Here is a 17,051-nt window from a genome sequence, read left to right as displayed (position 1 = left end):
TTTTGAGGAACTCGGTGCGAATGAAAGTGAATGTTCGCATAAAAACATAATGAATGTGTTTGAGGGGGTATATAAAACCGTTACAATGTGACTATTGGCCTGTTATATCCTATTTGTTGCATAACAACGGTCCAAGTTCAACTACCAACGACAGTTTTGCTTGACAACGGTAAAATATGCCCAAACGGCTGCAGAAGAATATTTCAATTCCAGGTGATTAAATCGATAAAAATCAATAAATGCAAAAGTAACCATATATAGTCATTGTTAGTAACCCGTTGCATATAAGTGGAATAAACCCCTCCGGGCTGTCCCGGTTATTAGAAAATAATGTAGGCTACTTCGGTGGTAGTATGGGGTTACAGAAGAAATCATAGGACAGATGGACCGACGACAATGTCGCTTTTTCATACGTCAGTGGGCTAATTTGCCTAATCTTTGCGGGACTTTAGACCATGGTGGAAACGCAGACAACAGTGGGCTGAAGGAACCTTTTATTTTATTGAAAAGTGGTTCCCGGGACTAAAGGTTCCGGGTACTTTTGGTGGAAACGCGGCTTAACAGTTTGAAGCTGAAGTGGGAGGTCCGGTCGCTGAACGCTCACAGCTTGGCGTGGTCTTTGAGGATCATCTCCAGCTTCTGGCTCAACATGATATTGCCCCTCATCTTCAGCTTACCACCAAAAAATGCCTGGGGAATGGGGGGGGAAGAGAAATAAAAGTAATGGCACACTTCAGCATTTATGTAAGTAAACATGAACAAGTTCAGCAGTGAAGAGAATGTCAATCTTTAGCTTAGTCGAGTTATTATTATTATTAACAAATAAGAATGTCTAATAATAATAATACTAATCTGCTCAGCAAGCACCTATATACAAAGCTACCTGCATAGATTTCCTAAATATGATATAATATGCATTATATTTGGCTTTTTCACCCAGCTTATATTCTCAGGAACACCTAGAACTTTCTGAATGTCGTCCATGTTCTGTCTGTATGTCGTACGCACCGACGAAGCAAACTGTCTGACCTTCACATCCTGATCGTCCTGGTATCGCTGTTTACGTTCAGCCTGGCTAATCCTGCAATTGCAGAGGCCACCTGACACTAAATCTTTCTGAAGGTCAGAGGAGGTCTGTTTCCGAGCGCCTGCGCCCTGCACCTTCTGCGGGTTGAGCTTCCCCAGCACCACGTCCATGAAGTCCTCGTCTGAGAGGGTCAGCGTCACGTCCACTTTCCCGCCGAACGGGCCCTTGTGCAGGGAACCCTCCCCGCTCTTCAGGTCGATGGCTTCACGAAAAAACATGAGATCAACACCCGTCACTGCAGTGTAACGGACACTCCTTTACCATGGCAACAACTGCTGCGGAATTCACGCTGGAGAGTACGTACTGCTTCCACGAACCTACGTGGCACATCAAAGCTGACGGCCATTATGACGGCTGGCTACTCTGTTCATGGTGTTCTTCAGTGTGCTGCATTTACTACCATTGCTTTGACATATGCACAAAAGGAAAGAAAAAAAATGATTTCAAAAGTGCTTGTGCTAATAGATTCGTAAGTGCTATTAACGAGTTCCTCTGCTCTGTTATCTAAACATCAGCACTTCTGAAACATGTTAGGTTTCCTCTTTTTTTTTTTGTTGGGATTTTTGCTTTGCAGTTTCAGTTCACTCAGTACTGAGACTACTGGATACCGAATCTTAGTTTGTGACTCGGGCACAAGGCCACCCCACCCCCCTCCCCCCCTGCCCCCGTGTGCGTGTGGCGAGTGTGTGCGGTGCGTGTGCGGTGCGTGCGAGCCACGCCCCGTCTCCACTCACTCCACTGCGCGGCGACGCTTCCCGCCTTGGTGATCTCCCAGCCGAAGACGGCGTTGACCTTCCTCACCATCTCCGCCCCCAGGGTCTTAATGCGCCGCCCGATCTCCTCGAACACCAGGTCGCTCTGCAGCGCCCCCGCCTGCGCGGGACGGGGAAAGACGTTTTATTTTAAACGCACCCATACCACCACCTACTGAGAAGGAAGCTCAACCCCCCCCCCCCCCCCCCCCCCCCCACTTTTCCCGCCTCCCACTTTACCTCGGGAACCTTCTCAGGCGTAGCGGTGTCGTCGGACCCGTGCAGATCCACATACGCTCCGGCCAACACCACAGCTCCAGTCTCCTTCACCTGAAGCAGAGACGATGGGCGTGAAGAAACCGCGCCTCCGCGGTAGGAGGGGGTCGGGGGGGTCAGAGCGCCGGGGGAGGGGGGGTTTCAGTAACGCTCGAGTGAACCGCTCTCCCTCCAGGGCACTCAAGTCCTCTTCAGACAGAGCGTGAGCTCTTCAGCTCGAAGGAACCTCTCACGTTTTTACCGCTCCATCTTCTCATGATTCTCAACTTTAATGCTTTAAACGCACACATCACGTCCTGGCATAAGCGCGTCACAAATACAAGGATATGACATGAGGTAAATAATGAAAGAAAGAAAAGATCACAGTACCACTTTCATGTAAAGAAGCAAAATCAGTCATTTTCATCATCATCATCATCATCATCCTCACCTTGCACTGAATGTGGATTCTGTTTCCTTCTTTCCACATCTCGGTCTGCAGAGACTGGCCTGGGAACACCGGCTTCACAAAGCGCACCTGGGGGGGGGAGAGGAGAGACAGAGCAGGGTGGGGCCGCTAGGTCATGTGATCTAACCACGCAGCAGCATCATCATCCCAATCAATGTAAGCGCGTTACAGAAGGGCGTCGGCCGGTGGGCGTCAGCTTATCGAATGCGAGGCCACGCCCACTCCGCACAAACCCAATCAGAACTCGTAAACGTGCGCGCCCTTCGATCGCCTTCCCGCACGTGCAGGGTTCACCTTGATGGCCTTGAACTTGGAGACGTCGTTGTTGGCGTACTGCTGCAGAACGTGGCGTCCGGCGAACCCAAACGAGCACAGCCCGTGCAGGATGGGGGACTGGAACCCTAAAATCAGTGAAGTGCTCTTGATTGATATCATGTCGCAGACCAGTTTCATCCTGCGTATTTGTACACTGTCATAAGTACATTTCATACATATGTATTAATATTTCTCCAGTTCTAGGTTATAATATATAATCATTATTTCAAAGTGTGTGTGTGTTCAGATCTCCCTTGAGAAAGATGTATCTTGCTAAATTCATTGTGACATCTTTGGGGGGTTTTGGTCATAAAATAACTCTTGAAAAGCCAACCCCCGCAGTGCAAAACATGGGTCTTTTCCCTGTAGTGGTCTCTACATCCGCTGTGGATTAGCAGGGCTCACCTCCCATGGCAGCGAAGCTGGGGTCTATGTGCAGGGGGTTCCAGTCTCCACTCAGTCTGTACAGGGCAGCCTGCAGCACAGAGCGCACAGCTGAAATTTCACCCTGACAGAGCCTCCCGTTCCTGTTTCGGGTTATCCCTCTAACAGAGCCTCCCGTTCCGGGCTATCCCGATGGGACAGAGCACGTTTTAACTTTTCCTTACGATGAGCTCGGGCCGCGTTCTCCGGGCGTGGCGTGGGAAGCGGTTGTGATGTGATGGAGGACCGCGTGTGACAGTGACTGCGTTTAATCGCATGCCAATTACAGCTCTGGGGGGGGGGGGCGGGAGGGAGGGGAGGGGGGATCTCGTATGCATGAAGAAGCACCCGCCAGCGACTGCTCACGAGACGCCGCAGTTTTAATGGCTTAAAACAATCAGAGCACTAAAACACTTAAAACCATTTAGATCAAGACAAAGTACTAAGTGAAATGACTAATTAGCGTTTTGTAGACCACTGGTAGTCATAGTCCTTCAGTAGGCTGGAAGTCTTCTCTCATCTCAGGGGAGTGCAGGAATACATGCTGAAAATTATGCAAAAGCCCCCCCCCCCCCCCACCCACCGCCACCCCCTTTCTCACGCCCTCTTTCCCAGCCCGTGTTAATGTGAACCCCACTTTATTAGACGGCCACGCCTTTAATGAGCTTCACAAGCACACGCGTGGCCTGAGGGGCTGACTCGGGGGCGGTGCTACTGAATCTTTCAGAGTTACCTGATCCCTGGTGGTTTGGTCTGTCAGGACGGCATCTGGAGCTCTGTCTGGGGGCGCCACCGCACTCTGTGGGGGGGGGGGGCGGCAACATAGCACAGGTCTCAGTCGGAGAGAAACGAGGGAGAAAAAAAGGATCACACAGGCGGGCCAGAGCTGCGAGGGGGGTGGGGGGTGGGGGGTGGGGGGGTGTTTTTTTTTCGGGGGCGCTCGCAGCATTACAGGGAGAATCACAGGCTGCTTTGTTTAAGAGGTGGGGGGGGGGGGTGTTACCTTAGCTTTGTCAGAGGTTCTCTTTCCTCCAAAGCCCCCGGCTCCCACGATGAACACGGAGAACTGGTTGAAGCAGAGCAGCTCCTCGCCGTCGTACGTGTGAACTGGGAAGAGAAGCCCGCCGTTAACACGGAACAGTTAGCGACACTCTCGTCGCCGATTAAATCAAAAACGAGCAAAAAAAAAAAAAACCCTGCTCGTTTCGTAATGAGGAGAGCCCATTCCTTACAGCACTTGGACCTTTTTTTGTATTTCTACAATGAAACAACTGGTCCCTTTTTTTTTTCCACTGAAAATATTAAATATCATCTATGGGATCTTCCATCGGTTACATTCCTCATGCAACTCAGATTTTAAAAAATGGCTCTAGCACCTCAGGACGATACACAACACCAAAGGATCAGACACCCCAGTGCGAGCGGCCGGGTTTAGCGGGCGGGTCTAGCGGCTGGGCCTAGCGTTAGCGCTCCCCGCCGCGCTCGCAGACAGACAGCCTTTCGGCAGATGAGCAGCGCTACCGTCCAGGAGGATGACGGCTCCCGACCCTTTGTCCAGCACATCTGCGACCGTTGCCTTGGAGGTCAGCTTCCCTGCAAGGCACGGGAGAAAGCCATTAAAAACACACACACACACACACACACACTTCACTCCTGGGGGGTCGTGAGAAAAGGAAAACGTGGCTTCGGCGCCGGTACCTGACGTGGGCAGAGGTTTGTACAGCTCCAGGTACTGCTCACCATGCAGGACCTGGGAGAGAGAGAGAGCCAACGTGAACGCGTGGCCACACCAATGCTAACAAAAGCTTGTCAACTGACTTCCAAACCCCTATGAGACAAACACACCCTGAGCTAGCACAAACAGAGCCGCCAGATTGTGCTCTTAAAAACCCCTATGAAACAAACGCACACCCAGAGCTGCCAGAATCTGCTCTTCCTGTTTGCCCAGGCCGAGACCAGCGTGGCAGTTGAGATTACTGTACACTGTTTCACAAGCTACGACTACGTCAGCTGCATTCAAACCGACAGGAGGCAGTTTCCTCCGGTCGCCAGCAGGGGGCGTTTGGGGGGGGGGGAACTCGAGCGCGTACCCACCCGAGTGAAGTCGAAGTCGAGCCCGGGGACGGAGCCCAGGCCCCCGCCCATCATGGAGGCCTGGGCGGGGATGACGCCGAAGGTGGGCAGGCAGGCGAAGTCCGCGTGGCCCTCGTACAGGAAGCGGAGGTGGTCCTCCTCGCGCGTGGTCATGCCCACGCCCAGCGCGTACAGGATGCACTCCGTGTGCGAGTAGCTGAAGGCCATGTCCGGAAGCTTCTGCCCCACCGCCTCCAGCTGCACAGGGGAACGCCGTGGCAACAGGAGGCGTCGTGTCAGCGAGGGCGGAGAGCCCTTTCTTTTTATTCCTCCTTTTCCACGTTCAGCTCTTACTGAAATAGACGTGTGTGTGTGTGTATCTGGGCTGTGAGCAGCACTCAGAACAGCTATGCTGGACGCGATTTCATCTAAAACACATTCTCCACAGCGCGGGAAAAAGCAATTCCCCGCTCGTCTGGACTCGGTGTTGTGCAGCCGACTGCGGCAAACGCATTAGGCTTGAAACTGGACACGTGCACGCGATCCAGTTCTCCTGGAGAAAAGTGTGTGTGTGTGCGCTGTGTGTGCGCTGTATGTGTGTGTGTGTGCGCTGTATGTGCATGTGCGTGCGTGTGTGTCTTCGGGAAGAGAGGTCCTGTAGCCTGACTATTGGGGGGGGGGTGTCTCCGTACGGCCTAGTCTGGAAAATAATGATGTTGGCCCCGCCCCCTTGACCTCCGACCCCCCCCCCCCCCCCCCCCGTACTCACAGGATTGATCCCGCCGGACGGGGCGGCGGCCACAGTGCTGGTGGGATTTGGCGTTACTCCCTCGCTGGTGTCCACCCGCGACAGCACCTCCACCAGGGTGCTAATTGACTCTTACACACAGGGGAGGGGGGAGCAGGGAGGGGGGGGACAGAGAACAGCGTTACTCACTCAGCTCTGCTCCAGTGACACACAGAGAAATCCTTACTGACAAACGTGCAAAGCCTGCATCCTCACTAGCAAGATTCATTTAACCAATTACATCGCAGGCATTTAGCAGGCACTCTTATCCAGGGTGACTTGGATAGTATGTCATTTATACAGCTGGATATTTACAGAAGCAATGCAGGTTCAGCTCACTGCTCAAGGGTACAGTGGCAGTTGGCAGTTCACAAGTTTTAATAGGAGCATATTTTTATCCCCATCAAGCAAGATATATATATATATATATATATATATATATATATATATATATATATATATATATACACAATATATATATTACAATATCATTACAATATGCACACATATAGGGAATTAACTGGTTTGCTGGTGCCTATGCAGATGCAAAACAGCCGCGGGGCTGCAGGGTCCGCTCGGCGCACAGGCTGGGCGTGTGTGTGTTTCATCCTGACGTGCAGGCTGGTGCGGCCCGGTCAGCGCGGCGCTACGTTAGCCGTTAGCCGTTAGCGGTTAGTCGTTTTCCGGGCGCGGTCGGTCGGTCGGTCGGTCGGTCGGTCGGTCGGTGGGCCGGTACCTCCGATGGTGGTCGGCTTGGTGGCGTCGGTGAAGTCGCAGATCTGCTCCCAGCCCTCCCGCACGGCCTCGGGGGTCATGGCCTCGTCCCTGCGCCGCACGATGTGGCCCTGAGTCCGCTCCCAGCGCACTGCGCGGGTACGAACGACACGGGGTCACACACACACACACACACACACACACACACACACCCGCATGCGCGCACACACACACACCCGCACACACACACACACACACACCCGCACACACTCACAGCGTACTGCGCAGGTACGAACGACACGGGGTCACGCACAAACACACACACACACACACACACACACACACACACACACACACACACACCCGCACACACTCACACCTGCACACACACACACACACACACACACACAGCGCACTGCGCGGGTACGAACGACACGGGATCACACGCGTGTAGGCACACGCGAACACACACACACACGCACACAAACACACACCCGCACACACTCACACACACCCGCATGCGCACACACACCCACGAACACACACACAAACACACACCCGCACACACTCACACACACACAGCGTACTGCGCGTGTTAGAATGACACAGAGTCACACACGTGTCTGCACGACACACACCCACCCACACGCACGCCTGCCTGCCTGCCTGCACACAGATACACTCAGCCAAACACACACACATATATGCCCACACACGCACACACACAGACACACACAGCACCTGCTTTATTGCACAGGGAGCTTTCATGCTGAAGCACTACCCTTACAGAGCTTAATGGCAACTCTGAGATTAAGCCAAATGAAAACAAACTGCTTGGATAGAAGCAAATGGATAACATGCTCCGCTCCTGTGTAATGTTTGGTTTCGGAAACTTTTATCGCATTTTCCAGCTCCCTTCACAAAAAGGCTTCGTCATGCTTATTTTAATGCCCCCCCCCCCCCCCCCCCGGCCCCCACCCCATTTTAAAAGTATGACCCCATTCCGTAAACTTGCAAAAGAAAACAGGGAGAAAACCGTTTGAAACTGCACTTACACTTCCCGATCCAGCCAGCTCCTGTCTGAACACACACGATCAGAAAATAATTAGGAAGTGCTGCACTGCTTGGGCAAACAGCCAGCTGGAGATAGCATTCACCATTCATTTTCTCCTTTCATTTTTAAAAGTCGTATCGTTATTATTCTGGGCTTGAAAACGTACCAATAAATTAACTGGATTCTGCAAAACTTAGATAAATTTTAATGAAGTTATGGGGTGGACTTTCTAGAAAATAAAATTACAATGTAGCCATCGAAAATTTAATAATCAAAGAGTTTTCTACAAAACTTTAACATGAGGGTGCATGTATAATTTTTTACAGAATGTTTCCCCATAATGTTAAACCTGAAAGTAAAATGCAAGCAGTCAGTCAATAAAAAACAAGGATAAAATTGTCTCTTATTACTGATCCACAATAATTCCTGCTGTTTTAATTGCTTTATTGTCATGATTAGCATGATGGAGTGCAGTGGAGATGTGTCCTTGTTCCCCTGTTTAGATAAACTCCAGACCATTCACAGGTTATTAAATACAGGGGTATGGAAAGCAGGCTAACATTGTCCGCTATTGCTGGGGGGGGGTGTGGGTTGCGTGATCGTTGCTATTCTCAGACTCACCTCAAACAGGCTGCCCGTCTCCTGGCACTGCTCGTGGCACAACCACAGAACCAACGGAGCCACGTATTCTGCTTTCAAAGACTCCAGCAGATCTGGAATGGGGGGGCGGGCGGGGGGGGGGGGGGGGGCAAGGATTTTTACAAGTAAGAATTTTAAAAATACTTCTGCAGCTTTCAGAAAGGTGACGAAACAGACCGTTTCGCAACGTGCTGTCTGGGCATGACGAGTGGCACAGTAGGAAAATAATGCATGACACACGGGTGTGTGTGTGTGCGCGCGCGCTGGTGCGTGTGAAACAGAGAGTGTGTGTGTGTGTGTGTGTGTGTGAGACTCCAGACAAGCGCACATCTTGCGGCGGAGAGACTCCCACATCCCAGTGTCCCCGACTCGTATGCAGCCAAGAAAAAAATTCTACAATTCAACCCTGCGTGCAACGCTGAAATGCTCCTCAGTGGGAATTCTGCGCGCGTCTATTCCGCCAGCCAATCGGTGGCAGGGGAGAGAGGAAAATGGGTCGAATAAGCGTGTTCTTATTTATCCCTTTCAGTGTGTCACAGCTCCGAAAATGCTGGTCAAAATAAGCACTATTCTTTTGGAAATGGAATGTTATAAAATTACAAGGATGTGTCGGCAGCAGGTTTAAAAAGGGGGAGATTTGGAGAGTCATGCTATGTAAAAGTAGCTTTGAAAAATCTTGAGAAAAAAACATTTTCCTTTCAAGCGCTAGCCTTCAAAGGGGAACTGTCACGCAGATGTGATGCTGTCATGCAGATGTGACGCTGCACCGCGTTCCTTAAACGGCCAGAAATTCGACGCACCCCTGGAGGCACGTTGGGGGGGGGGGGGGGCGGGGTGGCGGGGCGCGGGGGCTGACCTGGGGGCATGACGGTCTGCGTGAGGCGGGACCCGGCGGTGGGGGCGATGGCGTTGCAGTGGATGTTGTACTTGCGGCCCTCGATGGCCAGCGTGTTGGACAGCCCCACCAGGCCCATTTTGGCCGCGCTGTAGTTCCCCTGGCCGAAGTTCCCGTAGACGCCGGCGGCCGACGACGTCACGATGATCCTGGGCACAGACGCGTTCGTGAGCCACCGCCAAAACGCCAACCCCCGCCACTCTAATCCCCCCACCGTGACAAAGTACGGCACAGTCCCAATACCCTGTTCATCTGCTAACCCAGGACCATGCTTTGAGGGACTGCATTTGCTTCCTACTTCCTCTCGTGTTTTTCCACTGGTTTTTGTTACTTTTGTAAGAAATCTTACTAATGCTATTAAAAAGAGCTCCACCTTTTATCTTCCACAGTACAAGTGATTATTTGGGTAAAATGGTAATTTTTAAGTAAAGCTCTAGTTTGTTTAATAAAAAAGTAAGCATTAGTAAGGCTGTAGTTCATTTAATAAAGAGTGCACTTTTACTGCAGACGAGTGTTTCCGTACCCTCTGGAGAGGATAAGAAATAGAGTCACACCTACACAGACACAAGATTAAACCTACATAAGAAATCCCATGCAAAGGGCCAAAAGCGCACCTGACTACCCTGCAGAGGAACCCTGATGCTACGCTGCAGAAAACGAAAGGCCGATGTCCAGGCTTCGACCCCCACAGAGGTGCACTTCTCCCCCCGGTTACCGGACAGCTTCGGGCCGAGCCTGTGACTTTCCATTTGCAAATAATTCAGGGCATTTTAATGGTGACTCATCTGGAGAAGCCCTTGGGTACGGCCAGGGCTAAAATGTTTTTTCAGAGACCCGTTTTAGTGCCTTTTATTTAATCTGGATCGGAGTTCAGACTTTAGATTGAGTTAGCATGCTGCTTCTTCAGTTCTGTCAACAGGAGCGCATATTTCGTTTCACTATGCGGTGCCCACACCACAGAAACTATTTTGTGTCACTATGCAGTATCCACACCGCAGAAACTAACTTCCACAACTTCCACACAAGTCCACAACTAGCCTAACATATTTGTACCCATGTTAAGCAGCCCTGTGCTCTAAAACTTTTAGATTTACGTTGTATATACAACAAAAGTCCCACGTTGTTTTCAATTGAAATATTTTCAGTTCAAATTTCAATAGAGAACAAACACCACTGTGAAAGTTGTATTCGTGTAAATCCTAAGCGGATCCTAAGCCAAGTAAATATATGCCTTTCTTGTGTTTTTTTTATACTGCTAGTTTCTGCTTTGTGGAGATCATTTTTTCCTGTAGCAAAAAAAGGTCTTAATAAAACAATTTGGAGTTCTTTCAAAATTTCATCACACCACCTGCTTACAATTGGCAGTAAATTTTTGTTGCCTCAAAAATTTTGCATGGACATGGAAGATGGGAATGCCACCTACATCTGCTTTAAATGGATGCCAGAATGGATGACTAACATTTTTTGATTATTCATAGTATGCATAGTATGTGTATATAGAGACAATGTCCCACATCCTACAAGTACTACTTTATTTAGGCTTTCACTAGGTGCATGCAAGGCTGTGCTTTTTTCTGATGTTTATAAATCATAAATTCCAGCAGCAAACTCTGTGAAAACATCTAAATTCTGTCAGACACTCTCCATCTGTAATGCTGCAATTTTTTCCAGAAGTGCATGAACTTGAATTATCCTGATTTTAACTGCGCCCTTTAAAACACAAAAACTCGGTTTCACAGCTCCTCTAATGCGCATAATTACAGCCTCAGAACACGAGCAGGGGGCAATGGGGGCATTGGCCGGGGTACGAAAAGAAGATTTGACTGATACAAGACCAAACAGAGGCTCTTAGAGAAATCCCACAGTGGAAAGTGAAGTTTAAGTAAAGACTGCAGAGTTAATTTGAGTGCAGTTATAGGCTGAGGCCAAACATACCAAACCTGACCCCCATGACAAATTGGCACGACTGAAGCTGAATTTTCTTTAGAAATTTAGCAGTCTGAATTGAGAAGCAGCATTGGCCAGTAACGCTTAAACACTTCTCCTGTATTCCCCTGACTGACTTGAGTCCACATTGATCATTACCTGCCATACTTCTGGTTCTTCATGTGGTTCCAGGCAGCACGGGTGACCAGGAAGGAGCCCCTCAGATGTACTCTGTGGATTAGGTCTGACGACCGAGAGGACAGGAGAACTGGAGCAGTCGCTACAAATCATGTTTTGTCTCACTGCTCAAGCATGCTCGTGGATAAGCCAACCTTGATATGACAGGATTAGTCATGTCTGCATGCAAACTCCATGGCACAGAAAAAATGCCTCCGACACACTTTCAGCACAGATGGAATTCACTTTTAATTAACAGGTTAATCCTTACGGGGTGTCAGAGAAACATACCCCAATCTAAGTCACTGGTCCGGCCAAAGGTGCGATCTCGTAGAATCCTAAAAGGAAAAGGTTTAAAATATTTTTGTAAATACACTACTTTTTAAGATAATCAAAGACAGAGAACAGGGAATACATGGGACATAAAATTAAGAAAATCTGTCCCTAATTATAATATCACATCATTATTATGCAGCTGTGAAGTGGGAGTTCTCACCCAAATTACACACCATAAACTCACAACTTTACTTGAACTGGTACAGGTCAGGACAGTCAGTCCTACAATAATGACTATTACTCAAAACATTTGCTATTCACCAAAGAGGATTTGTTTACCTAGAATGTATGATATCATTTCATAACCAACTTAAATCTTAAAGTATTAAAAGTATTCAAATATGTTACTCACCCAGCATTATTTATTACAATATCTGAAAAAGAACATTTAGAGTATTACTAATGCAGTCAGTTGTGTGACCAGTCCAAGTAATATCTCTTACACCCATCAATATTAAACAAGTGGTTATGTATACACATGAATGCACATGTGTAAACAAACTTCAAATATGTTATCCTGTTAAGGCGGAGAAATATGTGAAATATTGCTTTTAACACAGGATTTATCTTAAAGGCAACTGCAGGAATGCAGTAAAAGAGCAATCCAGGTCACTCAGACGTGAAACCTAGAGCAGGATACAAACAACATGAAGTCATAGCTCTATTATTAGTTCCTGTACTCAGTGGGAGCACGTTTAAGCCTTTAATCTGGACCCCTTATTAAAATACCTATTCGTCCAAAAGCATCCAGGGCTGTCTGGACCAGCTTGTCTCCGTTTTCCACAGAATCTGGAACGGAAAGCACAAAGCCCGGACAGAAACGGTGAGGGAGGGCCGTGCTGATGTTCCGTCGTTTCGGCCCCTGATCTCTGATCCACCACAACAATGCCTTCCTCGTTCCCGATGGCCAGCTTTGTGCACTTCAAAAGTAGCTATGAGTCACTGGCAAAAGGGTTATTGATCCAAAGGGAAATACATTTTAAACCTCCCCAGGGGATTTTTTCCTGCTGAACTCCTGTCTCCTTACCTTGAATAGCAGGCTATTCAGCCACGGCAACAGACTGGATTCAGAGACAAAAATGCAAGCATTCCAAGCACTATGGATCTGGGATGCCTACTCATGAAAAGTAATCATATAATGCAATATCCTTGACATTCTTTAGGGTGACCTCAACATCTAATCTCATTACACTTGACCTTCAAGAATGAGGTCCTTCCACTGAAACGAACAACGCTCTTTGTGGTACATGCATAAGCAAAGTAAAACTACACAATCTTTTCATCCATTTTTTTGTATTTGTATAATTTATCCACTTGAATAGATTTTCAACCGTCAGCAAGAGAAATGCACAGGCCACGCGCTGAAATATAGAAGAGATTATGAAAAATGCAACAGAGTCACTAGGAAATCTTATATTGGCTGTGCTTATTCGAGACAAAGGACCTGTAAAAACGAGCTGAACTTCTGCATCAGAGTCTCTGTGGATGGGAAAAAAACGAACCGCTTGTATTGAGTAATTTAACAAAAGGCCTGCCTTATCTTTCTTCAAGTGCACACACGCACGTGTTTATTCAGAGTAATAATCGTTTTCCAACAAGCTTACATGCATACACACACATTATTTGGCAAAACAATAGCCCTGATTTAAAATGGTATCCAAATAACTGGCAGGGCAGATAGCTTTTCCAGTCAATTTGCAGGCTGCCATGCAAAAACAATAACCATCCTTTTCAATATTTCTTACAGAAAAAGCCAAAACATTTAACACAGCTATTCCGCATAGTTTGGTACATTTTGCTAACACGCAACCCTTGAAAGACCACATTATCTTCCGGTAGTAAAAAACAAAATCTGTCAGGTCAAGTGACAAGAAAGACCAAAGAAAGAATTGTGGGGTGTGAATTTGAAACAGTCACAAGGTAAGGTGGCCTTCAGTTTTATCTTCAAGTCTGACATGCTGACACTAATACTTGCAATGACACGTATACATTTGTGTGCATCTACTGACGTATGAAGAATGCAGACTATGCCTTGTAGTAGATGTAACTAACTTTTTATTACTGGATTCAAATGAGAAAGACAGTGAATCTGGGGCATCTGGATGAATATAGTTATCTCTCATAGTTATGCTGTCAAAGTAAAACCAAATGGGACAAAACAGAATTCAAAACATTTCCTCAGTGAGCACCTAGAAATGTTTTTTTTTTTTTTTTAAATACAAATAACCTACTGTACGTACCATAGTTAGCTACTGCCTTCCCCCCCTTGGCCTTGATCTCTTCCACCACTTTATCTGCTGCAGAGGAACTCTTCCCGTCTCCTTTAATGTCTCCTCCAAGGTCGTTCACTGGAGAGGGAAACGGAACAGAACTGACGCGCGTGCGAAGTCTCGTTCTCAAGTGACCGCCATTTTCAGATACAAACCGTACGTACGTATAGATAAATTAAAAATTTAAACGAGCCGTGGGAGACGTTTCTTTTCTCACAGAAACCAACCAGCTCTGTGGACGACATGTAGGCTACTGTACCACCAAGGGTCTGTCTCAGCAAAAATAAATGAATAAATAAATGGCCATGAATAAATAAATGACCAAAACACCCGAGCCTTCAGTAATTCTCAATGTTCTTCTCCCATTTTATCACAATTATATAGAACAATGGATAGAAATTAATTTTATGAGAATTGTTACCCAGTATTCAAATTAAAATGGTTATGAGCACAGCTGTTGCATAAATAATTCATTATAGTCAGTTACATGCCAACGGATTATAGACCTTGAATATTAATTGAGGTATGAAAACACTTTACCACAAAAGTGAAAGTAAATCTTTTCAAAGGCAGTCTAGTTACTCTGCAAGGACCAATATGCTCGTGCGTTCTTATTTTTGCAAGGACTAAAGGATAAAACAGTACATTACATTTATTTTTATTTACTGTTTTACATAAAACAGTACTACTACCAATAATCTCCACATTGTTCTCCTTTTCATATTTTTGTTCATTTCCGAGGGGGACGCATTTGTGAAGTTGGTGTAGGCTACAAGAAAGAAGTTCAAAATGTTTCAAGAATGTCAGTTAGGAATGGAAAATGGGTTGATGTAGAAAGGGGGTGTCCAGCCTCTGAACCGCAGTCGTCGTCCCCACCCCCCAAGCAGCTGTTTCGCACCTGCGATCTATTTTGATGTCATTAAGCCCTTTCACAGTAGGACTAGACGAGTATAGACTTACCTACAACGGAGGCCCCGCGCTCACCAAAGGCCAAAGCATACTCTCTCCCAAGCCCTGTGGATAAAAAGCGAATTTGTAAATAGGCTAAGTCTTGACTTAGGCTACTAACTGCTGCACTACGTATGCAGTAACAGCAGTGATAAATGGTTAAATTCTTAAATTATTCACTTGGCTATCCATAGCCCTCAATACAAAATGGAAAAGCTACATTCTTAGCTATGAATATCAGAAGCAAATATTCTGATGCATTTTGAAATGAAGTGTATGATTGTAATTGATGCCCACATAATTCCCCAGGTCGTCACTGCATAAAGGAACTGTGTAATCAGTTGACCTACTCGGGTAAATTAAAGCAAAATTCAAAATGTGAAATATTTTCGTCGCAACGAAAACTTACTGGGACCATGTGTCTTGACATGGTTTAACCAGTGAGCCAGCTGCTTATCAAGAATCAACTACAGAAGTGGTAACAGGGCAGATAGCTTTTTGTGCTATATCATAATAAAAACTGCGAACCTAAAAACTTTATCCAGGCAAAACATGAATTCAATTTGTGCGCCATTTAAACAGTGGTCCTAATCTGAAGCTGGACCTTGGTTTGCGCAACCAGTGAGCTGATGTTCACCTTTAACACAGTGCAAGATCATCGCGCACTTTGTTCTACTATATTGGTTGGGAGCACATTCTATGACGGTGATAATGTAGACAGCTAGAACAACTAGCTAATTTGGTTAACGTTACTCTGCCGTAATTTTGATGCCATTATAATTTTGTCAACAGCAAGCCTTTTCACCGACAGTTGATAGCATTGCATTATAACAGCCTTATTTTCAGTGAATCCTGGTTTCTTAGCCATGTAGCTTACAATGCAAAGTTAGCTGGCAGCGTCTATACATGCTCGCTAGTTAGCACACCAACATAAGCATTTTATTATTAGCTGCATTTCATATTTGCTCACTATAAGTTTTTAGCTACCATGCATGCTGGCAGTCTAACAACTTTAGCAAATGTCAGCAACGTTAGCTGGCGAACACTGTAGTTTTGCGTGCATGTATCCGTACATAAGCATGGTTAGTGCTACAACAAGCTAACTAAATAGCTAAATGGTGTTGGTCTCATATGCGGATTACAGGCCGCAGACGATACGTAGGTTCCCTTGCAATTATGATGAAGTTAGCAATAGCTAAGCAACGTTATTTTGTTTGGTGACGGCTAGCCTGTTAGCTTTTTTGTAGTAAATAAATGCTACACACCTCCACCTGCTCCAGTAACCAGCACAACTTTCCCATCGAATCTCAACAGCTCGGACATGATGACAAGGTGACAGTTCTCCCAAAACAAAAAGTCAAGCGCACAGACCGATGTGTGACAACAACAACAACAAAGTAAGGTTAAACACGCTTTCCAATGAACAGCAAAAGATATAGCAAGCTATAGGTTAACGTTGTCTAACTAGCTAGTCATCTGCTGCATAGCTAACGTTCCTTACTTCCGTCTTCTGTCTCTTGAAGGATAGCAGCCTAGTTAAATTGCAAGCAGACAAACCCTTGCTGCTTCTGTCTGCACAAAGGTAGCAGAGGGAGACTAGCTTTACAGAATTTATTTTTATATAGCTACTTCAATTAACTGCTTGACTAAAGTTGGTACTGTACTTGAAACAGCAGCTGGGGAGCGTTCTGTAAGTGTAAAGTACGTTTGCTACGCATGCGTACAGATGATATCAATGTGTTCCAATCGCAGAACTGTGGCTACAATTACGTTCACGAACTATCTAGCACAGTGGTTTTCAACCTCGGTTCTAGGGACCCACTGTGTAAACTGGTTTGTGTCAAAGCCAATCTCTAGATCTATTCATTTTGTAGAATTTGTTTTTAATTTATCCCATAATTGTGTGGGTAAACTTATTTTAACACAATGCA

At 46.8% G+C, this 17,051-nt stretch overlaps 1 protein-coding gene across 1 annotated transcript; it reads right to left on the bottom strand.

Moving 5' to 3' along the window:
• Positions 1 to 479: 479 nt before the first annotated feature.
• On the bottom strand, positions 480 to 16,858 carry hsd17b4 (hydroxysteroid (17-beta) dehydrogenase 4). The gene is made up of 24 exons (XM_035379769.1): positions 16,386 to 16,858; positions 15,133 to 15,186; positions 14,143 to 14,250; positions 12,632 to 12,691; positions 12,255 to 12,276; positions 11,858 to 11,904; positions 11,549 to 11,633; positions 9,425 to 9,612; positions 8,551 to 8,642; positions 7,931 to 7,955; positions 6,898 to 7,026; positions 6,144 to 6,253; positions 5,396 to 5,632; positions 5,000 to 5,051; positions 4,823 to 4,894; positions 4,305 to 4,408; positions 4,035 to 4,100; positions 3,284 to 3,353; positions 2,858 to 2,964; positions 2,546 to 2,632; positions 2,080 to 2,169; positions 1,822 to 1,960; positions 1,162 to 1,289; positions 480 to 690 (listed from the first exon to the last, which is right to left on the bottom strand). Exons 1-24 carry the CDS (start codon positions 16,441 to 16,443, stop codon positions 601 to 603), a joined length of 2,220 nt encoding a protein of 739 aa, XP_035235660.1. The 5' UTR covers positions 16,444 to 16,858; the 3' UTR covers positions 480 to 600.
• Positions 16,859 to 17,051: the final 193 nt, after the last annotated feature.

The sequence above is a fragment of the Anguilla anguilla genome, chromosome 10 (genome assembly GCF_013347855.1).
Source record: "Anguilla anguilla isolate fAngAng1 chromosome 10, fAngAng1.pri, whole genome shotgun sequence".
Classification (NCBI taxonomy): domain Eukaryota; kingdom Metazoa; phylum Chordata; class Actinopteri; order Anguilliformes; family Anguillidae; genus Anguilla; species Anguilla anguilla.
Note: the sequence above shows the minus strand (reverse complement) of the source record. Positions and strands in the feature narration are given on the sequence as shown.

Coding starts and splice junctions, on each gene's coding strand:
- hsd17b4 (XM_035379769.1), bottom strand. CDS start 16,443: ATGTCCGAGCTGTTGAGATTCGATGGGAAAGTTGTGCTGGTTACTGGA. Junction 4,409..4,822: donor AGCCGTCATCCTCCTGGACG/GTAGCGCTGCTC, acceptor TTCTCTTCCCAG/TTCACACGTACGACGGCGAG. Junction 2,965..3,283: donor CAGCTTCGCTGCCATGGGAG/GTGAGCCCTGCT, acceptor CACTGATTTTAG/GGTTCCAGTCCCCCATCCTG.